Source organism: Neoarius graeffei, chromosome 17, assembly GCF_027579695.1.
Source record: "Neoarius graeffei isolate fNeoGra1 chromosome 17, fNeoGra1.pri, whole genome shotgun sequence".
Classification (NCBI taxonomy): domain Eukaryota; kingdom Metazoa; phylum Chordata; class Actinopteri; order Siluriformes; family Ariidae; genus Neoarius; species Neoarius graeffei.
This window is the reverse complement of record NC_083585.1, coordinates 55,892,978-55,916,822: the sequence shown is the minus strand read 5'-3', so window position 1 is coordinate 55,916,822 and position 23,845 is coordinate 55,892,978. Positions and strand designations below refer to the sequence as shown.

The 23,845-nt window shown below is 42.8% G+C and overlaps 1 protein-coding gene across 2 annotated transcripts; it reads right to left on the bottom strand.

Moving 5' to 3' along the window:
• Positions 1 to 3,997: 3,997 nt before the first annotated feature.
• serpinh1b (serpin peptidase inhibitor, clade H (heat shock protein 47), member 1b) lies at positions 3,998 to 8,295 on the bottom strand. Of its 2 annotated transcripts, XM_060897763.1 has the most exons (6): positions 7,899 to 8,295; positions 6,936 to 6,979; positions 5,838 to 6,451; positions 5,651 to 5,749; positions 5,339 to 5,571; positions 3,998 to 4,964 (listed from the first exon to the last, which is right to left on the bottom strand). In XM_060897763.1, exons 3-6 carry the CDS (start codon positions 6,418 to 6,420, stop codon positions 4,662 to 4,664), a joined length of 1,218 nt encoding a protein of 405 aa, XP_060753746.1. In that variant the 5' UTR covers positions 6,421 to 6,451; positions 6,936 to 6,979; positions 7,899 to 8,295; the 3' UTR covers positions 3,998 to 4,661. The 2 variants fall into 2 exon arrangements, with proteins under 2 accessions (XP_060753746.1, XP_060753747.1); XM_060897764.1 differs by lacking the exon at positions 6,936 to 6,979.
• Between the last annotated feature and the right edge of the window lie 15,550 nt (positions 8,296 to 23,845).

Here is a 23,845-nt window from a genome sequence, read left to right as displayed (position 1 = left end):
GTCTATGTGTCAGCCCTGTGATGACCTGGCGACTTGTCCAGGGTGTACCCCGCCTTTCGCCTGTAGTCAGTTGGGATAGGCTCCAGCTTGCCTGCGACCCTGTAGAACAGGATAAAGCGGCTAGAGATAATGAGATGAGATGAGACTTCATGCACAGGAACGCAAGCAAGGAATTCACTCAGTCAAGTCAGGACTGTAAACACAGCAGAACTGTCAGATTTAATTTTTTAAGTTTCAGTTGATTTTGATTTCCTTCACTCTGATTTGAGCTCGGGGCGGCACGGTGGTGTAGTGGTTAGCGCTGTCGCCTCACAGCAAGAAAGTCCGGGTTCAAGCCCCGTGGCCGGCGAGGGCCTTTCTGTGCAGAGTTTGCATGTTGTCCGCGTGGGTTTCCTCCGGGTGCTCTGGTTTCCCCCACAGTCCAAAGACGTGCAGGTTAGGTTAACTGGTGACTCTAAATTGAGCGTAGGTGTGAATGTGAGTGTGAATGGTTGTCTGTGTCTATGTGTCAGCCCTGTGATGACCTGGCGACTTGTCCAGGGTGTACCCCGCCTTTCGCCCGTAGTCAGCTGGGATAGGCTCCAGCTTGCCTGCGACCCTGTAGAACAGGATAAAGCGGCTAGAGATAATGAGATGAATTAATTAGCCTTCTTACCTTCTCACCAAGCTTGATTCGGATTCCGATTTTCCTGCTGTAAACTCTTAACATGTTATCCACCTCTTTAACCCTTGTGTGGTGTTCGTATTTTTGTTACTCAGCCAGTGTCGGTGGGTCTGGTGGTGGACCTGCTGCATTTTGCTGCTTTAAATTCAACACAATCAAACAATTTTACATTAAATACTTAACAGATGTTTATTTCATCCCAATTACAAGCAACATAAACAGCATATATGGTTAATATTTGCCCTTTACCTTTGTTAGATTACATTTATTTAAAAAAAAAAGTGCTACTCGTTTTTTGTTTGTTTTTAATAAAATGTACGGTAATTTTACAAAAAGAAAACCAATTACAGTCAAGATATGAGTGGAAAAAAAAGATGTTTATCTTCAAATTTACAAATGAAGCAAGGTTTTTCATAACAACTGATTTTTATTTCTTTGAATTTCATTAGAAATGTAACCCATTCAGTTCAGTTTACACAACACAAGCTGAACACATACAGTAACCATGTCAGTCTGTACAACACATCATCCCCATGCTCGTCTTCGTTTCGGGACTGGCTGATGCTCCGTCTCATCCTCTTCTTCAAAGTCACTGTCAGACTCTGAATTTTCAGAAATGTGATCCTCACGTTCTGAAACGTCTTCCTCTACATCATCATCAAAAGCTTCTCTCTCTTCCAAAATCATTTGCAAGGCCGTCTGAGCAGAGAATCCTTTCGGCCATCTTGATCAGTTGTGATAAGGAGCCACATTGGAAAAGCGATATTTATTGTGTCCCGCCCCCAATTTATGGGAACTTCTGTCTTGGTTCCCGCAAGACAGAGGGTAAAGTGTGTAGGAATGTGAGAGCAGACAGGTGTCGGTGCTTGAACGGCAGGGGCAGAAACACAAAACTCTCACACACACACACACACACACACACACACACACACACTAACAGCAGGCCCAGACAGGAGGAGAACAGAGTGAAGGTCCACACTTTTATTAGCCCCGGGTCCAGTGGACCCGAACATCCTGTATGCAATATAAATGTGTAGGGGGGGTGTACAGTGTGTGGTCATCGAAAATGTGTTCTGATATATGTTCTTCACAGAAAATGAGCCGAGGCCAATGAGTCTGAGTTTGAAAAAATAATTAATCGTATCATTGTTCCTTTGATAAATTAAAACAGGTCCCACAGACCCGAACACCATACAAGAGTCAAATCATCAATTTCATTGTCTTCCATGACAGAGCACGGCAAAATTGCTCCTCTCACATCACTCTCATGTAAAATTAATCTAACATCTGCTATATCGCTCAACTGCCAACTCCAGCGATCCCCCATAATGCATTGCAATAAACAAGTGATGGCCTAGTTATGCTTGGGTGCCTATTGGCTATAGGTGTGGATGTGAGTGTGAATGACTGTCTGTGTTAGTCCTGTGATAAATTGGTGACCTGCCCAAGGTGTACCTCGCTTCTCACCCCTTAGTCAACCAGCTTCCCCCATGACTCTGACAGATAAGCAGTGGAGAGAATGGATGGCTGGATCTCATTGTTTCAAGAGACTCTGTTATTTAAATTGGTATTTATTAATAGCTTAATTTAGAGTCTTCATTTCATTTTTCTACTCGATACCTTGTTATTTCCAGATATGTTTTATTCAGAATAATGATATACTGTACTACATGTGATATTCATGGCACACCACCAGGTGGCACCTTCTTCAACAATGTTCTTGATATCGTGTATAATCACGCATTCTTCTGCATGTCACAACATGCAAACTTTTTAGTCTTCAAAATCTGTATTTTGTCCTTGCTTCCTTTAACAATGTACATATGTTTTCAGTGTTTATATTAATATATATTAGTATTAGCTTCTTGTTTTTGTTATGGAAGCACAGTCTTGTTAAACCTTGCCTTCCAGCAGGACCCTGAACTCCGGTATCTCATCTAATTCCTGTGTTGTGGAATTCACTAATCGGCTCATTTACTTTCTGCCTCCAAATGAAAGTCAGCTATTTTGTGTGCTTGTTTATAGCCCTCATGCTAGCAAAGAGTTTGGGAAAACCTGCATCTTGGTCTGGTGGAGAAGCACGAGATAAGCACTGTTACTCTCAGGGCACAAGATAATGCCCCATTGTCTGAATACACATTCCAGCCATGATAGGAATGTGACCCATCAAAGATAGGGATCAGTATGTCTAGAGATGACTGACTCAACAACATGAAAAGCTGAGAGGAGATCATGCTAAGGGATTGTGCCCAATACTATATGCCTGATAACTTTAAGGTACTGATTAACCTTCATAGTGTGCACTTGTTTTATACTTTAAAATTTATGACATCCAAAATTATGCATGTAAATTATGGATCCTTGATTCTCCTTTGTGGCTCAAGACCTTGTCATGGTGAAGAGCTTCTTCTGTGCACCTCAGGGCTGTACATTGGGAACTTCATTGTTCTTGTTGGGCTACACTTGGTGAATAGATCTGAAAGGAGACATGAGTCAAAGAGCAAATCTAAGCTTCTCCAAAAGATAGAAAAAAGACTAAGCGTACCCTGCCCAGATTTGAGTTATCAGGACCAACCCATGGAAACAAGCATGTTGCGATGTCTGAAGGCAAGTGTCTGATGACCTACATAATAATCTCTGTAATCTGGTCAGGCTCAGCCCAAAACCAAAAAGGTAACATGGAGCCATCTTGAGGCCTTACCACTTGCAAGATGAAAGGTGGGGGTCAGGTACAATGGCAGTCAAGAGGCAGGCATGAGAATTACTTATAGTCTCCAAACAGGAAGTCTCATCTCATCTCATTATCTCTAGCCGCTTTATCCTTCTACAGGGTCGCAGGCAAGCTGGAGCCTATCCCGGCTGACTATGGGCGAAAGGTGGGGTACACCCTGGACAAGTCGCCAGATCATCACAGGGCTGACACATAGAGACAAACAACCATTCACACTCACACCTACGGTCAATTTAGAGTCACCAGTTAACCTAACCTGCATGTCTTTGGACTGTGGGGGAAACCGGAGCACCCGGAGGAAACCCACGCGGACACGGGGAGAACATGCAAACTCCACACAGAAAGGCCCTCGCCGGCCCCGGGGCTCGAACCCAGGACCTTCTTGCTGTGAGGCGACAGCGCTAACCACTACACCACCGTGCCGCCCCAAACAGGAAGTAGTTTAGATATATGTGATATCACAATGACACAACAACATACTGTACACCCAAGTAATTATGTACAAAGTGAAGTCTGCATAGTGGGATCCCACAAGGATGTATATTTGACAGACATACCGTATTATATTTTACCTCATTCTGAGTCATGAAGCACAAAGGCAGTTGTTTTACTTTTAGTTTATTGGGAAAAAAAGAGAGAGAATGAACACAACACAGCTTTTGTTCAGGAAACATGATTTGGAACACAATATATCAACTGACCTCATCAGGGCATCAGTGCAGAAGGCAAGGCAGTGAAATCGAATGGCTGATTTGCATTGTGGTAGTGTGTATGACAGACATGAGCATTTGAAGAACATTTGTATAAAAATCCTTTTCTCTTTAAACATTAAAGATAAGTCAAAGAACCCACACAGCTGTCACATAAACTCAGGAGATTAGAAAGATAAAACAGCAACAATTTCAGACACAACTATAAATATCACAATCACACAGGCTGACATGAATGCTAATATACTTAATATAAGTATAGCATCTATTCTGATGGACAATTTAATAATTAAATAAGGCACATGGTCCAGATGATGTCAAACCTGTGGATAAACTGATGATCTAATCTCTCAAGTGGAATTCTTTCGCCATATTCTGGTTACTGTATAGGTTTGGTAGTTTACTTGGGGGAAATGCTGGATTTATTGTAACTACAAACAATCTGCTGGATTGTGTTCATGAGGTAACCGTAATACCATTAAAAAATACAAATTGTAAAAATTATCAATGACAATTGAAAAACAAAAAGGCTATTTTTTAAATCACCAAATTCAAACTACAATTCATCTCTCACTTTTTCACCCTTTGGTCTAACCAGTCTACCAATGTAGAGAATGGAGTTGGTCTGGTTGTCCTTCACCAGGAAGATGAATGGATGGTCAGCATAGAACAGCTTGGGGTTCCTGAGCTTTTCTGTACCAAAAACGCTGGTGTCAAATGGGTTACCATCTGTGTCCCATTCCCAAGCAGATGCATGGAACACATTAGAAAGGTAGAGATCTTTCTTGCCAGAGATGTTGGACAGATCAGCCTTGGACTTGTCCACTGCCTCTGTGAGACCAATTTCTCCCAGGTGTTTCTATGAAAAGAGCAAATCATAATGAATATTATATACAGTAATGGCTTTAGTTTCATTCATTTATTTGCAGTAAGCACTGTATCATGTTCAGGGTTGTGGGAACATTCAGCATGAGACAGGAATGCACCCTGAATAAGACAGGAAAACACCAGCCCATTGTAAGTCACCATACACACACTCATTCACACCTTGAGGCAATTTAGAGTCACCAATCCTACCAACTGGGAGAAGCCTAGAGAACTCCACATAGACAGTAACCCAAGTGCAAGTCTGAATCAGGGACCCCAGAGCCAAGAGTTGCACCAACATGCCACCCAATGGGGCTGACTTCCTATGTATATCTAATTAGACTAACACATTGCGGTCATGCCTACCTGGAGATCATGGCTGACTTCCATGCTGACTTTAGGCAGAGAAATGGCCACTGCTGTTTCCTGCAACTTGCTCATCCAGGTGTTCAGCTGATCCCGTGTCAGAAGCTTCTCCAACCTCTCCAGGGGCTCCACATGATAGGGCATGATGAAAATCACACTGGATTTCTTGTGGGCCAGAGGCATATTGAGCACAAAAAGCTTGTTCTCTTTGTCCTCATAGAAGCCATAAAGACCTGTGAAGATGCAAATGTTAGTGTGACCTCTGAGGACTCCTTATTCCTTATCTAATGAATAAATGGATGTTGATCTCACCTGTTCGATGCATCATTTGGATAGACACAGTGAAGGAACTGGACACAAGGAACCCACGGTTGTCAACCATCTTATGATGAAACTGCTCATCCCAGTGAGCTGTGGAAGCACAAATTAATTTAGAAACTGGAACAGTGGTTTGTATTTGATCCTGTAAGGCATGCCCAAGCTTTAAATGCCCACTTACGTTTGAAGAACATGGCATTGATTATCATGGCACCATCTGTATTCTTCACATCCTTGGTGACTTCTGGCAGCTTGCCATTGGTGGACTTGGCAGCCCAGTCATTGATGGACTTGATCGCACTTCTCTTGTCACGGAAGTTGATCTTGGAGTGATCGTACTTGTAGTGCTTCTTACTGGTCTTCACAAAGTCATCGACGAAGGTGACAGAACTGGGGCCATACAGCTTGTTGCTGATTTTCCAGGTGACATTGCGGGCCACAGGGTCACTGACCTCATTCAGTAGTTCGGACAGTCCTGTGTGCAGATGCTCGTCTTTCAGCGCATCTGCCTTTAGGACAGTCTTGACCTGTGAGGCAGTGGAGGACTTTCCTCCAAGGGCAACCAAGCCCAGAGAGGATGCGACTACCACAGGGGAGATCAGGATGTTGTCCAGATCCTTGTCTTTGGCCAAGGTATGGTACAGGTTGAAAGCAAGTTGGCTGCTAGTGTCGGCCAGGGAAGTCGCATGGGTGCTGAGTTTCTTTTCCTCAGCTGAGGAAGCCACGGCCAAAAGGCACAGAGTAACGAGGTTGGTCACCCACATTCTTGCTTTGTATTTGGGCAAGTTTGAGAAACTGGAGGAATAAAAAGTACAAAAGAGAATCAGTGCCTGTTATTTGTAGTGAAAACAAAATATATAATATTTATGCTGAGTATGTATGTGTGTCATTTGCCTGTATTTCTGTTTTGTCTCAGTTCATGATAAGCTTCATTTGTATTTGTAAAAAGTAGGTTGCTTTTGTAACTAGGGCATCTGTGTTACATAAAGGAGTAGCGACTGTCCAAACAGGAATGCAAATATAAGTCTTTTGGTATTTCAAAGGTCACGATTTCAGGTCAGGAAACTGTGTCAAGCATTCTAGCAGCCTTAAGAATGCTAATTTTCCTTTGAAGTCGTTAATGATGTGACCCAGCATGCTGCACGAGCATACAAAAGGAACAAAAGCACTGCCTGAGGCTACGTCTGACGACAGCCTTTTCATTTCCTGTATATACTGTATTTTAATATTTTTGTATGTTGCGGGTTTTTTGGGGTTTTTTTTTCATCGGCTGGAATACCTTGAAAGGTTTTCATAGTGTTGTCAAAGATTTCGATTTTCATTCTGAAAGACAAGAAGTGCATTTGGGTAATCTACAGAACAAAAAGGTGCACAGATATTGTTGATTCAGCAGAGCAGCCTCAATTAAAATGAAATCAATTATTTCTTTTTTTTTTTTTATTTATATATAGTAGTTAGTATGCGTTCTGAAAACTTTTGCTCCATGCAAACTTGTATGCCAACTTGGTACTTCATGCACACACAAGAAAGGACACGTAGACTTCTCGTATTGGCTAGAGAGTCTCGGGAAAGAAAAAAAAATAACTTCTGACCAATCAGAGATGCCATAGTGGAACAGTAACAGGATTCCAGAGGAAGTGCCGTGATTTTAGTGGCAACACACGGCCACTCCCTATTGGTTTCTTTAAATCTGATTGAAATCGTAACACAAATGACACTGCGTTAGGGTTTTAACACAGATTAGTATGATGAATATTAAAATATGTTAACGCAAAATGTTTTTTTTTTTTTAAACACAGGACCATTTTTTAACAAGTTGACTTGCAAATTTGTCTAGTCTTGATTTTCTGATCCTTCCTTATCCTTTTTAATTTCATGCTTAACACAATTTCTTTCTGGTGTAAGGATTCTCAAGGATTCATGCTCTAATTTCTTTCCCCTATTGTCAGAAGATTTTTAATCAACTACTAAGAGAAATGTTTCCTGTCCCACTTAGCATAAAAACACACACAACCAAGAAGGTCAAAATGTGCAGTAAAAGCAAGTAAATTTTTGCTTCTACAAATGCAAATATCTCTGCAGCCTTTTATCTACTATGCATTATGTACAGATATAGTGTTATTAGAGAAAAATACCCAAACTATGATCTTGAATGCATAAGCATTTAACAAGCAAGCAAAAGCAAAGCCTTTGTTATCAGTTCAGCACAAAAGAATAAAAGCACAGCTTCTAAAAGTCTTACTTTTCACAGCTGCTCTGATGCTCTGACTCTGATCTTCTTATCTCGCGCTGACCTGCTGCAAACTAACGGTTTCTAGATGTTTATATACTGCTGGGAAGAAAGTTCTGGAAGTTTGTGCCGGAATATTCAAATGAGGACGTGTGGATTTTCCTTGGGAAGCTGAGGCAGAGACCTCCCACTGGATCAAATGACCAGAGGTTCGGAAGTGAGCTTGCTTCTCTGAGGTCCTAAAGCCTCACAGGTCCTTTGTCCAGATTTTCAGATCTGAATTTGGAAGATGATAGAATATATGCTGTCAGTAATCAGATCAGGCCTTGAAACGTGTCAAAGGTGTACCGGTATCTAAGGCATCATCACGTCTTGTGTAATGCCCTAAACTGAAGTGTACCTTTTGCAGTTTGAGAGGGGTTTTTTTTTCCCCCCATTGGACATCGATAGCATTCATATGGTCATTAAAGTCATGCAGAGAAAATACAGTCGTGAAGATATCCCTGAGAAATCTTGAGAATATACATGATATTTGTGAGACAGTCTGTTACTGCATGCTCAGGCTTGCAACCCCACCCCCGAGCGCAGAGTGCCACGTCTTCTGGCCGTCTGCAAGCTCCTACAACCCAGTGGGTGGGGGTGCAGCCAAAACAGCTCCACCATCAACTCCACCATCACACATCATACAGTACAGTACGTACAGCTGCCTTTTCACGTTTTTGTTTTTTTAACGCACATTTCCTGCACTTTCTTTCATTCATCTTGAACGTTCTAGAGACTCACACGACGGTGCCTGAGCTGGATATTTTATTTTAAGCAGCTTTGTGTGTAAAATACAGGATACAGGAAGCCATGTGTTTAAATCGTTTGATTGGTTTTCCATGTTGGACATGGTATACACTACCGTTCAAAAGCTTGGGGTCACCCAGACAATTTTGTGTTTTCCATGAAAAGTCACACTTGTATTTACCACCATAAGTTGTAAAATGAATAGAAAATATAGTCAAGACATTTTTCTGGCCATTTTGAGCATTTAATCGACCCCACAAATGTGATGCTCCAGAAACTCAGGTGGGGTTTACATTAGACCGTATCAGCGGATCATCAGATTAACATTTTTAAAACGATTAGTGTGCACACAGCAACGCCAATACACGATTCGCGTGCACACAGCAACGCCAATACACGGATACGCTCGGCTCCGCAGGCATCCTGCGCTCCAAATCACTCCGCCCTGAACAGCGAGTGCCCTCTGGAGGGTGCGCACTCCGGCCCTGCGCAGCTCACAGAGCGCGCGAGTGAAGCACACAAGCACTGATTTGGGACTGAGCCGCTGTGTGTGTGATCTCAGTGCATGTCGGGCATGCGCGTCACTTACCACTTGCAAGTGGAAGGATGGCAAGCCTAAAGACAATCATAACTACACAATGGGCAGTATTTGCATCAGTATTTGCAGTATTTTCATACTTTTATACTCTTTAATGAAAGGTGATACAAGGCGGAAGTGCGCGCCGTTTTTCAGCAGTCGCGTCACATGACCAACGCCAGCGAATCAGGAAGGTGGATGTCACAGTGACGTTGTCCAATGACGACGCCAGCTAGAGCTCAGCACAGCGTATCCGCGTATTCTCAATGTTTACACAGCACCGGACCAGACACGATCTGGATTGAATACGTGGACCCTGGCGGATTCCCGTTTCCAAGCGTTTTAATGTAAACAGACAGTGCATCCGCAAAGAAAACGAGACAGATACGGTCTAATGTAAACTTGGCCTCAATCTGCTCAAAGGAAGGTCAGTTTTATAGCTTCTCTAAAGAGCTCAACTGTTTTCAGCTGTGCTAACATGATTGTACAAGGGTTTTCTAATCATCCATTAGCCTTCTGAGGCAATGAGCAAACACATTGTACCATTAGAACACTGGAGTGAGAGTTGCTGGAAATGGGCCTCTATAGATAGTTTTCGGGGAACGCCCCCCAGCCGCCATCTTGGAGGGCAAACAAAACGGACCATCGCCACTACTGGCTACATTATCTCGGACGAATTTATGAAGTTATATAGTCAGTTTTCTAAAATAAAGATCAATGTCAGCAAAATCAAGCAAACAGAAGTAGTATATAGATACACATTTCACGGTATGCAGCCAAACTGGCCTTGATTGGGGGAATTGACCCCTACGAAGTGGACAAAGATGCATTTTCAAGTGACTATGCAGGGCTGCCAAAGCCTGAAACTGCCAAAGCCTGCTCCAAAGCCTGAAACTGACTTCATCAAACTTTAAAGGCTGTCTGATATATACAACTTTATATATTCACAGCGCGCCTTTTGGCGGATGCCTCCTGAATCGCGCAGATCCGATTTTTTTTTTTTAGGGGGGGCGTTGGAGTGTCTGATTATAATTTCAAAGTAAATTCTGTATTAAAATTACTAAATAAGCAAATCCGTTACAGTCCATGAAACAGGAAGTATAAGGATGAGAAAAAAAACAGTTTAAATCGGGAAGCTGCGCACATTTGCGCAGTCCTGCACACCGCTCAGGACTACAGAGTAGACCTAAAATGTTTTTCAAAAATGACCCTTGCGTGAGTGAAGTGACACGTTTCAAATAGAGACGTGACAAACGAGCGATATTAAGTGTACATTACAATGTAAACGTACACTCAGCGGTTCCAGTTAGGCATTCTCCAGAGATTGTTCACATGATGTTTTGGTTTCCAAAAACAAACTTAAACACAATTGATTGTTTATTTAAACAACTTACCACTTATAAAATGATCGGAGCAGATTTTGCTGTGTTTGGAAGGCTGATAATCCTTGCGGTTGATTCTCGCGAGCCACAGATTTCTCCTTTGTATGCTGAGTTTGTTTGTTTGCTCGCCTTCGTGCTCCCGTACAGTGGGAATTCCATAAAAGCTCCGCTTGACTTCATCATCTGACCTATTACGACAGCCGTGAATACAACAAGTTTGCACCATTGCTAGCTTTAAATAAATGTAAATAATATATAAATGAATGTAACTCGCACGCTACAATGTGTGCTCAGTGACCCGTACGGTAAGCTAGTCCTCCAAGATGGCCGCCACCAGGGAATCCCCGACTCTGTGACATCATGTGAAAACTATCAATACACCTATGTAGATATTGCACCAAAAACCAGACATTTGCAGCTAGAATAGCCATTTACCACATTAGCAATGTATAGAGTGGATTTCTGATTAGTTTAAAGTGATCTTCATTGAAAAGAACAGTGCTTTTCTTTCAAAAATAAGGACATTTCAAAGTGACCCCAAACTTTTGAACGGTAGTGTAGTTCAGGGGGAAAAGTTTGTGCACCCTTCACTTAATTGGGACAAAATGTTTAAAATTAAGGCTCTTCGGTACTTGGTTAATTAATATGTCATGGTCGTTCTGGGGCTGTTTTCAAAAAAAAATTGTAGTGGTGTTTGTTTATAGCATGCATTTTTTTTTTATCCCCCGCTGGCCGAAAGGCCCGAACGGGGATTATGTCATGGCGATGTCTGTCCATCTGTCTGTCCATCCATCTGTCCAGGGAAGGGTACTCACCTTCTGAAATCAACTCCTCTCACAAATTTTGAAGGAATTTCACGAAACTTGACAGGATTCTTTGTTATATGTCGATAATATGCATATTTCAATTTGGTCGCATTTTACCAGAGTTGTGGCCCTTGAGCACGGTGGTGTAGTGGTTAGCGCTGTCGCCTCACAGCAAGAAGGTCCTGGGTTCGAACCCCGGGTCCGGCGAGGGCCTTTCTGTGTGGAGTTTGCATGTTCTCCCCGTGTCCGCGTGGGTTTCCTCCGGGTGCTCCGGTTTCCCCCACAGTCCAAAGACATGCAGGTTAGGTTAACTGGTGACTCTAAATTGACCGTAGGTGTGAATGTGAGTGTGAATGGTTGTCTGTGTCTATGTGTCAGCCCTGTGATGACCTGGCGACTTGTCCAGGGTGTACCCCGCCTTTCGCCCGTAGTCAGCTGGGATAGGCTCCAGCTTGCCTGCGACCCTGTAGAAGGATAAAGCGGCTAGAGATAATGTGATGTGATGTGATGTGTGTGGCCCTTGAGTACCCAACATGTACTTTGACAATTTCATGAAAGTGTGCTTGCCTTCTGACATCAACTCCTCTCACAAATTTTGGAGGAATTTCACCAAACTTGACGGGATTCTTTGTTATATGTCGATAATGTGTATATTACAATTTCATTTAATTCGGTCACATTTCACCAGAGTTATGGCCCTGGATTACCAAACTTGTACTTCAACAATTTCATGAGGGTGTATTAAGCACTTATAGCATAGATGTAGTTGCCAGCGGGGGATATTATGCTCTCAGAGCACTCTTCTTACAATTTGTATGTATATATAGTGTTTTTTATAGTGTTTTTAGATAGCAGTTTTTGTTTAATAGTTGGTGCGATGTCGAATAACTTTTACTGACTGAATAAAGCTGTAGATGTAGTTGCTTAGTTGATTTGGTTTCAGAACTGGAAAAGAATGAAAACATAGCATAGGTTCGGTTAGGATGTCAATCGTGAATTTCTTTTTTTTGTATTCTCTTTCATATCTTATCGGCAGCTTTTTGAGCAGCTTCTTTGGCAGCACTTTGGTGTAGTGGTTAGCGCTGTCGCCTCACAGCAAAAAGGTTCCGGGTTCGAGCCCCGTGGTCAGTGAGGGCCTTTCTGTGTGGAGTTTGCATGTTCTCGCCGTGTCCACGTGGGTTTCCTCCAGGTGCTCCGGTTTCCCCCACAGTCCAAAGACATGCAGGTTAGGTTAACTGGTGACTCTAAATTGACCATAGGTGTGAATGGTTGTTTGTCTCTATTATCTGTTTTCCACCAAATCAGTTCCAGGGCTGGTTCGGGCCAGTGCTGGTGCTGGTTCACAACTCGTTCAACTTGCGAGCCAGCTGAGAACCAGTTTGCTTTTCCATAGCTCGCGGTGCTAAGGGAAGCCACGTCATTACGTCGCTGTATACGTCAGTTACGTCGTTGTATACGTCAGTTACGTCGCTACGTTTGTATAAACCTTGGCGCGAATATTGAAGCAAAAACAACATGGAAGAAGCAGCAGCAGCAATAATAACAACAACAACAATAATAATGGATGACTTCGCGTTTGTACAGCTGCGGCTTCTCGTCGCTTAAAAATGCCGATCTTTCGCGGTCTTGTTATTGTTGTTGGTCTTAACAACACCCCCCCCCCCCCCCCCCCCCCCGCTGATGTAAGCGGTTCTTTCCTCTGGCCCAGAAGAGAGTTGGTGCTAGCCTGGAACCGTTTTTTTCTGGCCCCAGAGCCAGTTCTTTGTCAGTGGAAACAGAAAACCCGGTTCCAAACTAAGCACTGGCCCCGAACCAGCCCTGGAACTGCTTTGCTGGAAAAGGGGCATATGTGTCAGCCCTGTGATGATCTGGTGACTTGTCCAGGGTGTACCCCGCCTCTCGCCCGTAGTCAGCCTATCGGCTCCAGCTTGCCCGCGACCCTGCACAGGATAAGTGGTTATGGATAATGGATGGATGGATTTAAAGACTACAGGGCATTTTTAAAGGAAAGTTTGAACTTGAAGTATTTCACTAGATTTTTCACTTGACTTTTTTTAAATTTACTTTTTTTTTTACTGTATTTACTCACAGAAACATAGCTTGGGCTTCTTATGGTCAGATGTTCACAGTCATGACAATATGGCCACCAATCAATATTTATATAATTCTTTGTCAGACTTAATTCTAAAATCTCTCATAAATGACTATTATTGGTGTCTTAGAAGGTAAACTTATGATCAAACTTACTTCAATTCAATGATGGGCCTAAACCACTTGAAGAATGTAAGATGTTCAGCATGTTAGTTGTCACAGCAAAATGGCCGCCAATCAGTATATGGTTGTGGGCGATATAATTTCTGATCCTTAACCCTACAAACTGATACATTTCTGTTATTGGTGTCTTAGAAGGCAAAATTATGATCAAAATTAGTTCAGTTCAACAATGGGGCTAGGTATGGGGTGGTTTAGCCCCCTGGTGGTTTAGCCCCCAGTGTAAAAACCCTGAAGATGGGGCTAATACATTGGGGACTAAACCACCAAGGAGCTAAACCACCATAAACCATCAAATCCCAATCTCCCCCACCAGTATGAAAAGCCCCAGCAGTGCACAACCTCTGCAGGTGTTAAACACTGAAATTCCTCATCCAGCCGAGAACGATGCTCCACAGCTGAACCCATAACCCCCTCAAAGCAGCGGAGGAGTGTAAATGTGAGTGGCAGTGATGATGTGGGAAGTCAGATGTCAGAGAAGATTCTGGAAACACACATGGAGTCAGAAAGTAAGAAACTTCTCCTAAGATTTCATCAGTTAAACCACACCTACTGCTGAACATCCAGCCTGAGTGGGAGAGGAGGAAACCTGACCGTGCAGAAAGTGAAACACAGCTGAGGGCACACAATGTTCTTTCTTTCTTTCTTTCTTTCTTAAATTCCATTTATTCTCAATATAATTGTCTTTTTAAAATGTATTCATTACCATCTTCCTTTTTAGTCACCTTTCTTTCTTTCTTTCTTTCTTTCCCTGAAAATATTTTTTTTTCATATTTCCTTTCACCGGGGCGGCACAGTGGTGTAGTGGTTAGCGCTGTCACCTCACAGCAAGAAGGTCCGGGTTCGAGCCCCATGGCCAACGAGGGCCTTTCTGTGCGGAGTTTGCATGTTCTCCCCGTGTCCGCGTGGGTTTCCTCCGGGTGCTCCGGTTTCCCCCACAGTCCAAAGACATGCAGGTTAGGTTAACTGGTGACTCTAAATTGACCGTAGGTGTGAATGTGAGTGTGAATGGTTGTCTGTGTCTATGTGTCAGCCCTGTGATGACCTGGCGACTTGTCCAGGGTGTACCCCGCCTTTCGCCCGTAGTCAGCTGGGATAGGCTCCAGCTTGCCTGCGACCCTGTAGAACAGGATAAAGCGGCTAGAGATAATGAGATGAGATGAGTTAAAGATTCACTGGAGCTCAGCAATGCTGGGATTTAAACTCACAACCTTCTGCTTAGAGCCACCACTGCTCCATCATACGGCCTTTTACAGAGATACTTTATACAGCTTCAGGAAAAGTAGAATTAATGAAATAATTTAGAAATTATATCATAATCTCTCTCTCTCTCTCACACACACACACACACACACATACAGAGCAGTTGCTCTTCTATAAACCCACTGGTGTGTGTGTGTGAGAGAGAGAGTGAGGTCTGTGCTTTTTAAACACATTGCTGCAGTTCTCCTAAACCACTGCTTGCCAAACAACATCTCATTCCAGCTCGGCTCCTCTCTTCCGCCTGTGCTTCTGTAAACCAGCACTAAACTGTTTCAGTGCTGGTTTAACCCACATGTAATCAGTTTTGGAGTTTAACTGATGCCTGTTCATGTGTATTCATAAAGTGTAGAGACTAAAGACAAAGTGTTCTTTAAGCTTCAGGTTATTTGCAGCATCGAGGGGCTGCACACAGTATGATGTAAGACGTGAGCAATGTTACGCTGGAGTATATGCTGATGTAACTTTCTGCTGAATTACAGTTTTTAATCTCCCCAGAAACATCATGAAAAAAGCACTCAGTTTCTATATTGAAAAACGATGAGGCAGCAAAAGCACGATCTGCATACAGTCTTGTATTAGTTTTGTTGAATTCAGTGTGTGTTCTCACAGTCGTTCTTGAAAGAGTCATGAAATGAACTCAGTGTAAAATAAATATATCAAAATAAATATTGAGTGAAAATAACTGAATCTAATCACCTTATGAATAAAATACTAATTAACAACACCATCCTAGTTTATTATTATTATTATTATTACTATTGGCCGGCACGGTGGTGTAGTGGTTAGCGCTGTCGCCTCACAGCAAGAAGATCCGGGTTCGAGCCCCGTGGCCGGCGAGGGCCTTTCTGTGCGGAGTTTGCATGTTCTCCCCGTGTCCGCGTGGGTTTCCTCCAGGTGCTCCGGTTTCCCCCAAAGACATGCAGGTTAGGTTAACTGGTGCCTCTAAATTGACCGTAGGTGTGAAGTTAAATTTTTTTTGTAATCTACAGTGGTGCTTGAAAGTTTGCGAACCCTTTAGAATTTTCTATATTTCTGCATAAATATGACCTAAAACATCATTGGATTTTCACACAAATCCTAAAGGTAGATAAAGAGAACCCAGTTAAACAAATGAGACAAAAATATTAAACTTGGTCATTTATTTATTGAGGAAAATGATCCAATATTACATATCTGTGAGTGGCAAAAGTATGTGAACCTCTAGGATTAGCAGTTAATTTGAAGGTGAAATTAGAGTCAGGTGTTTTCAATCAATGGGATGACAATCAGGTGTGAGTGGGCACCCTGTTTTATTTCAAGAACAAGGATTTATCAAAGTCTGATCTTCACAACACATGTTTGTGGAAGTGTAGCATGGCACGAACAAAGGAGATTTCTGAGGACCTCAGAAAAAGTGTTGCTGATGCTCATCAGGCTGGAAAACATTACAAAACCATCTCTAAAGAGTTTGGACTCCACCAATCCACAGTCAGACAGACTGTGTACAAATGGAGGAAACTCAAGACCATTGTTACCCTCCCCAGGAGTGGGCGACCAACAAAGATCACTCCAAGAGCAAGGCGTGTAATAGTCGGCGAGGTCACAAAGGACCCCAGGGTAACTTCTAAGCAACTGAAGGCCTCTCTCACATTGGTTAATGTTTATGAGTCCACCATCAGGAGAACACTGAACAACAATGGTGTGCATGGCAGGGCTGCAAGGAGAAAGCCACTGCTCTCCAAAAAGAACATTGCTGCTTGTCTACAGTCTGCTAAAGATCATGTGGACAAGCCAGAAGGCTATTGGACAAATGTTTTGTGGACGGATGAGACCAAAATAGAACTTTTTGGTTTAAATGAGAAGCGTTATGTTTGGAGAAAGGAAAACACTGCATTCCAGCATAAGAACCTTATCCCATCTATGAAACATGGTGGTGGTAGTATCATGGTTTGGGCCTGTTTTGCTGCATTTGGGCCAGGACGGCTTGCCATCATTGATGGAACAATGAATTCTGAATTATACCAGCGAATTCTAAAGGAAAATGTCAGGACATCTGTCCATGAACTGAATCTCAAGAGAAGGTGGGCCATGCAGCAAGACAACGGCCCTAAGCACACAAGTCGTTCTACCAAAGAATGGTTAAAGAAGAATAAAGTGAATGTTTTGGAATGGCCAAGTCAAAGTCCTGACTTTAATCCAATCAAAATGTTGTGGAAGGACCTGAAGCGAGCAGTTCATGTGAGGAAACCCACCAACATCCCAGAGTTGAAGCTGTTCTGTATGGAGGAATGGGCTAAAATTCCTCCAAGCCGGTGTGCAGGACTGATCAACAGTTACCGCAAACATTTAGTTGCAGTTATCGCTGTACAAGGGGGTCACACCAGATACTGAAAGCAAAGGTTCACATACTTTTGCCACTCACAGATATGTAATATTGGATCATTTTCTTCAATAAATAAATGACCAAGTATAATATTTCTGTCTCATTTGTTTAACTGGGTTCTCTTTATCTACTTTTAGGACTTGTATGAAAATCCGATGATGTTTTAGGTCATATTTATGCAGAAATATAGAAAATTCTAAAGGGTTCACAAACTTTCAAGCACCCCTGTACATATATTGTTAGCCAAGTCCCTGTGATTGACCTGTTGCTATAGAAACGATACTGTTTCTGTGATAGAACCTGTGATTTGCAGCTATTGTTAAAGAAAAGGAATCAACACCTTCTGACCAATCAGAATCAAGAATTCAACAGCACTGTGGTTCAAGATGTAATATACTATGTGTATTTTTTAACACACATTTTTTTGTTTGGCATTGTGGTATATTGATATATGTTCCCTGGACCAGCAGGAATGGCTGAAGCACCCTTGAGCAAAGCACCTAACCATCAACTGCTCCCCAGGCTGCTCTGGGTATGTTGTCCGTCGCTCTGGATAAGAGCGTCTGCTAAATGCCATGAATGTAATTAATGTAATATAATATCGCCCGTAGTCAGCTGGGATAGGCTCCAGCTTGCCTGCGACCCTGTAGAACAGGATAAAGCGGCTAGAGATAATGAGATGAGATGAATATAAAACTGAGAGTGGAAGAGTTAAAACTGATATAGTGGCATGCACTGCCCTCTAGTGATAGAAGACAAATTTACTGAACTGGTGGAAAGTTGTTGTTGATGCTGTTGTTTTGTCATGAATTGGATCATCACTAGATGGCAATATTGGAACACAGATTGGTGAGACATCAGTCCAGGCCTGAGTTTCCCAAAAGCATCACAGCATAAAGATTGTTGTTAAATGGTTGTGTTATCAGCACAATGAACGCTCACTCTCCTAGTTAAGACGTTCTTAGTGTTAAGAAGCTTTTGGGAAACCCACCACAGACTTGTATCTGGATATACAGTAGGCCAACCCTGCCAGTTTCAACTTCTAGCCCCAATTATGTGATGTCAATTCAGCAAAAATCAAGTCAAAGTCCTTCCCACACCATTCATCGTGCGTTTGGCAGCGCCGATCTCCATAGCCCTCGGCCTAGGGTTACAGTGGGGGGGCCTAGTCCTCTGGTAACCATGAGAGTTTGAAGGCCTCTGCATGCTCTTGCGACAAGGCTTTCGCAGATAGCTTTTCGCAGACACTTGTAATTTATCGTTGAGTGGGGAGTAATAGGCGTGCACGATGTTATTCACCGCCACAACGCAAGGGGGTGCGAAGTTGCGAAATCGCTAGGAGTAGTTGGTGGGTGTGGTTAGTGGAGTGTTTATCCTCCGGTTACTTATAATGACTAGAACTGGAGTCGTATAGATGCACGTACTTCCTCACTTCTTCGATCAACCGCTCTTCGTGCTGCTCCATCTTCGCTCGTGTTTTTAAAAATGGCGGTCGTGAAAACAAACCAAATCGGGAAAGTAAGGAAGCGGAAGTGCGTGTACAGCGGATGTAGAGTGGACCAATCAGAGCCCTCTTGTCTGCGACGCTGTCTGCGAGGCTTCTGCGGTGGTCACAATTTTTGGGAGGTGCGCGCAGAGCGTCTGCAAAGGTGGGGGGGGCTACGCAGACGCTGTCTGCGACGCTATCTGCGAGGACTGCGTTGTCAGCATAAATTGGCCTTGACTCCCCACTCACATCTGTATTGCAGCGTGCCTTGCCAGAAGGCACCATTTTTATGATGATCTTTGGTATGACCCAACCATGAGTAGAACTCGCAGTCTCCCGATCGAGAGGCGGACACGCTAACCACTAGGCCACTCACCGGTACAATTAAGTAAAAAGCTTATAAAAGGCATGAATGAATTTCTTATTGTCACAATGACATGTGATTCCTTTTTCATAAGGTGTGGCCATGAATTAATTTAATAATATTGGCTGGCGTTGAGTGGTATATCATATATATTCCATTCAGCTAGCATGATACTGAATGAGTCGAAGACGAAAAAAAGCCAGCCAATATTGTTATTATTATACGTACACGTTCGATATGAAGTTTTGGTAGCCTTTCGCGCCTTTCTCTTTCAAAATTATCTCAAAATGTTCTGTATTTAACGAAGCAAACCTGGCGGACATGGTTGTTTACAAATTGTCACAGTCGCTCGCTAGTGTGGAAGTTTTACGTTTAATACGTATCTCATGGCATTTTCTATTCACTGTGACAGTTTACTGCAGGCGCCGCCGGTGAACAAAGAAATGGTTGTGCGCATGCGCAATGGAAAACTTTCTCACTGGATATTCGCATCAGCTCCGACATGTGACGTCATGTTGTCATGACAACATGCTATATCATAAGCCATATTCAACGCTCATTCTCCATTGGGTAGAGTGGTGTAATACACATAGGATAAGCAATATGCTAATAATATTGCATGCTATCAAACCAGGTAAATGAAACCCACTAGATGGTAACAGAACACATGTTTTTATCCCATCAAAAAAGTGTCCTGTATGTATAATAATTAAATAATATTGGCTGATGTTGAGTGGTATATTATTATTATTATTATCATTATATATACACACTCTCTACATATCAGAATATCAGCATTCTAGAAGGCCAACACGAGCTTACCTGCGACTTGGTGCTGTTAGCGTGGCAGTCCAGTTACCTTCTGTGAAGGTATAGTATAAATAGGTGTAGTGTTAGTGAAGGCCAGTGCTAGCGCAGGCCAATGCTAGCACAGTCAAGCTGAATATCTCATCTCATCTCATCTCATTATCTCTAGCCGCTTTATCCTGTTCTACAGGGTCGCAGGCAAGCTGGAGCCTATCCCAGCTGACTACGGGCGAAAGGCGGGGTACACCCTGGACAAGTCGCCAGGTCATCACAGGGCTGACACATAGACACAGACAACCATTCACACTCACATTCACACCTACGGTCAATTTAGAGTCACCAGTTAACCTAACCTGCATGTCTTTGGACTGTGGGGGAAACCGGAGCACCCGGAGGAAACCCACGCGGACACGGGGAGAACATGCAAACTCCGCACAGAAAGGCCCTCGCCGGCCACGGGGCTCGAACCCAGGACCTTCTTGCTGTGAGGCGACAGCGCTAACCACTACACCACCGTGCCGTCCAAGCTGAATATTATTGTTATTATTATTATCATCCCTGTGTAATTTACTTAGTTATTTTTAAAATCAACATTGACAACTACACACAACGATGCTAACTGGCAGCCAAAATTCTCAAAATCTTCCACTTTTAACAAAGCAAACCTCGCCGCCATGTTTGTTTACAAACTGCCACAGTCACTCGCTAACGTGGAAGTTTTACATCTCCGATGTGTCTCTTTTCCAGTTTTTCAATGTCCGTTGGTATGTTTTTCTCTTGTAAATATGCGTGAAGAATATATAATGAAGTTTTGGTAGCCCTTCGGATGTTCAGCACGTCTTTACTTCCAGTTTTCAGTTTATTTATTTTGTGCTTAAACCTAGCATTGGATTAGCCTCATCTTCTCTCTTTCCCGGCAGACAAAGAAATGATTCAGTGCATGCGCAGCAGAAAAGTTTTGTCACTGGATCTTCACATGAAATGCAGTGTGTGATGTCATGTTGTCTTGACAACGTGCAATATTGTAACAGTATTGGACGTTCATTCTCCATTGGGGAGAGTGGCATAATACATGGAGGATAAGCGATATGCTAACAATATTGCATGGCATCAATAAACCCGCTTGAAGGGAATAGAATACATACCGTATATGTTATTTACCAGCTGGGAGGTTCGTATTGTGAAATACCGTGACTGAGGTCTTGAAAGTAGTGAGCGAGGCCCTCTGGGATGAGGTCAGTATTCAAGGCCGAGGTCACAGTATTTCACCATACGGACCGACCTTAAGCTGGTAAATAATATATTTATTTTTTTCTTTACCAAATTCTAACAGAAAACGAGAGCGCCCGAAAGGGAAAACCGAGCCGAGCCGCCATTTTGAATCCTCATTCACGGCTGTAATGCAAATGGCTTTCTCCTCGGTGTACAAGTGCGCTTCCATGGCAGGAAAAAAACTACATTTTGCCGCCTATGTAGTCCCCTATTTATACAAATAGGAGTCATTCAGGATTCAGCCATGTTTTTGCTCGGCGTTAGCAACAGTTAGAGGTTTTTAGCTTTCTCCTGAAATGTTTTCTTTTATTTCTTCTTCCTCAGGGTAGTAAAACTCACTTTCGCTGTAAAGACTGTCGTTATCGCGATCCATGCTGTAAAATTAATGCTATTCTCCTGAGAAATGCTGGCAAAAATTTATAAGATTTTTGATAATCTTATAAATAAATCTTATAAAAAAAAAATGTTAACAAAAAATTCTACTATGTTTGTTGTTGTTGTGAACGAGCGAGTCGCCAGAGGTCCATAACCGGGGTCCGTAACCGCTCGCCAGCCAATCAGAGCGCACGATTTGATGGAAACCGGACCGCGAAAAAAATAAAGGTTTTTATTCCACTGAAAAAGTATCCCATATGTATAATAATACAGTACATTGGACTCATGATGTAGACTTTTTGAAATTTGTTTCATAGCCAAAAAGTACATAATTCGTTTCAACTATTGCATTTTAAAACAAGTGAGACAGAGAAACCGAGAGAATTCAATGACCGGGTCGACAGGAACATAAGCAGGGAGATGACTGATAATTCAATCTTGGAACCATGCAGAGAAACATACTGCTGTCACAGGCATTGCGACATGGATATACCATTATCTCACATCACCTTAAGCAAATTCTCAAAGCCAGTAGACTATTTGTTTCTTTCACTGACTTTGGTATCTCATAGCCACAGCATAATAGTAAGTGGCTATGAGATACTTATGGCCTAGTTTGTGGCTTTGACATATGAACTCCTGGCCTGGATGTATTACCTTGTGGCTTCAATATATAAACTTGTACCGGTAGCATCTATATATGAACACTACCTCACCTCAGTGGCTTATCACCCAACAGATACAGACGTGGAATGAAATACGATGACTCGAGAAAGAGTTGCTGTGTTCACACTTATACCGGTACGAAAGTGGTATAACTGTATCCAGGGTGCGATTTGTCAAAAAACCAGAAGGGGGGATGGTTTTTTTTTAAATCATGAAACGTCACAAAACTAAGGTAACAATTGGCTAACAGCTCAATAACATCCGATGATATCAAATGAATAACACTGTGGCAGCGGGGGCGTGGTCAAGCATTGGTCTGTGACAGGAGGGCGGAGTCAGGGAAGGTAAGTGGCAGAATCACTACACCTGTCGTTAATTAATGTGTTTGTGTGTCTTCCCAGTGACCGCGCCCTATTTAAGGAGAGAGAACGAGAGCAGAGGGAGCTCTCTCCACAACTAGACGACTGATGTGTGTGCGTGTGCAGATAGAAGCTGAAAAGCTGAATAAAAGCAAGTTGTGTGAAATCAGTTCTGTCCTGCCGTCCTTCTGTCACAGACCGATGCTTGACCACGCCCCCGCTGCCCAAACACTAAATGAAAACGAACCAGAGATAGTAAATTCATCTTCCTATCTCTCTGACTAAATACACGAACACTAACACACAACAAAGTTTGCATTGCTTGTCGCGTTGCTGTGATGTTTCTCTCCCTCCGGATTAAATGGACAGTGACTTGAAAATCACTGAAATACATGAATACTAAATGAACAGTTTGCTCTGATGGCGCAGTTCATGTGGCCTTTTCTGCTTTCCCGTCGGTGCGCTATCCGCCGCGTTTCGCCCTTCTTTAATCCACATTTCTGCGAATTTCTCAGCAGGGAAGGAACGCACGTCTGGCCCATTGACAGCGAGGAAAAGAAGGCTGTCAGTGTGGATACACATTCATTCTGTTGCGCTCATCAGTCAGGATGTGATTCATGGCGCTAAATCCACGTTCACACTCTGGATATTGTTATTATCTACAATGTATCTATTTGCTGGGGACGTTCGTGAACATCAAAGCTGCCACTTCGGGTCATTTTGAAAGTGAGTGCAATGTAGACCATAGAAAACTGTGTCACAACATGCCTGTCATGTCAACTTTTTTTTTGGTTTGTTTGTTTTATTGACGGGGTTGTCCCCGAGGATTTTTTTTTCAGCAGAGATAAAAACCAGAGGAGGGGATGATCCCCACCATCCCCCCCAGCAAATCGCACCCAGACTGTATCAATACAAAGTATACCGGTACAGTTTAGTGCATCTGTCCACACTAGCGAGAAATGTTTGTGGTTTTCTTTCACGGTAGTTGAAATGAGTGTGCGCGAAATGTTTCCGTGGTTACCGAGTAACTTCCTTCCGAGAATATGGCAGATGAAACAACGTGTGTGTGCTTTTTGTTGTCAGTGTACATTCTGTATTTCTGGTGGTCATTTATTCAGTCGAATCGTATAAAACGCGCGAGGCAGTTGAGAAAGAAACAAACGAATCTCCGTTCTTCACT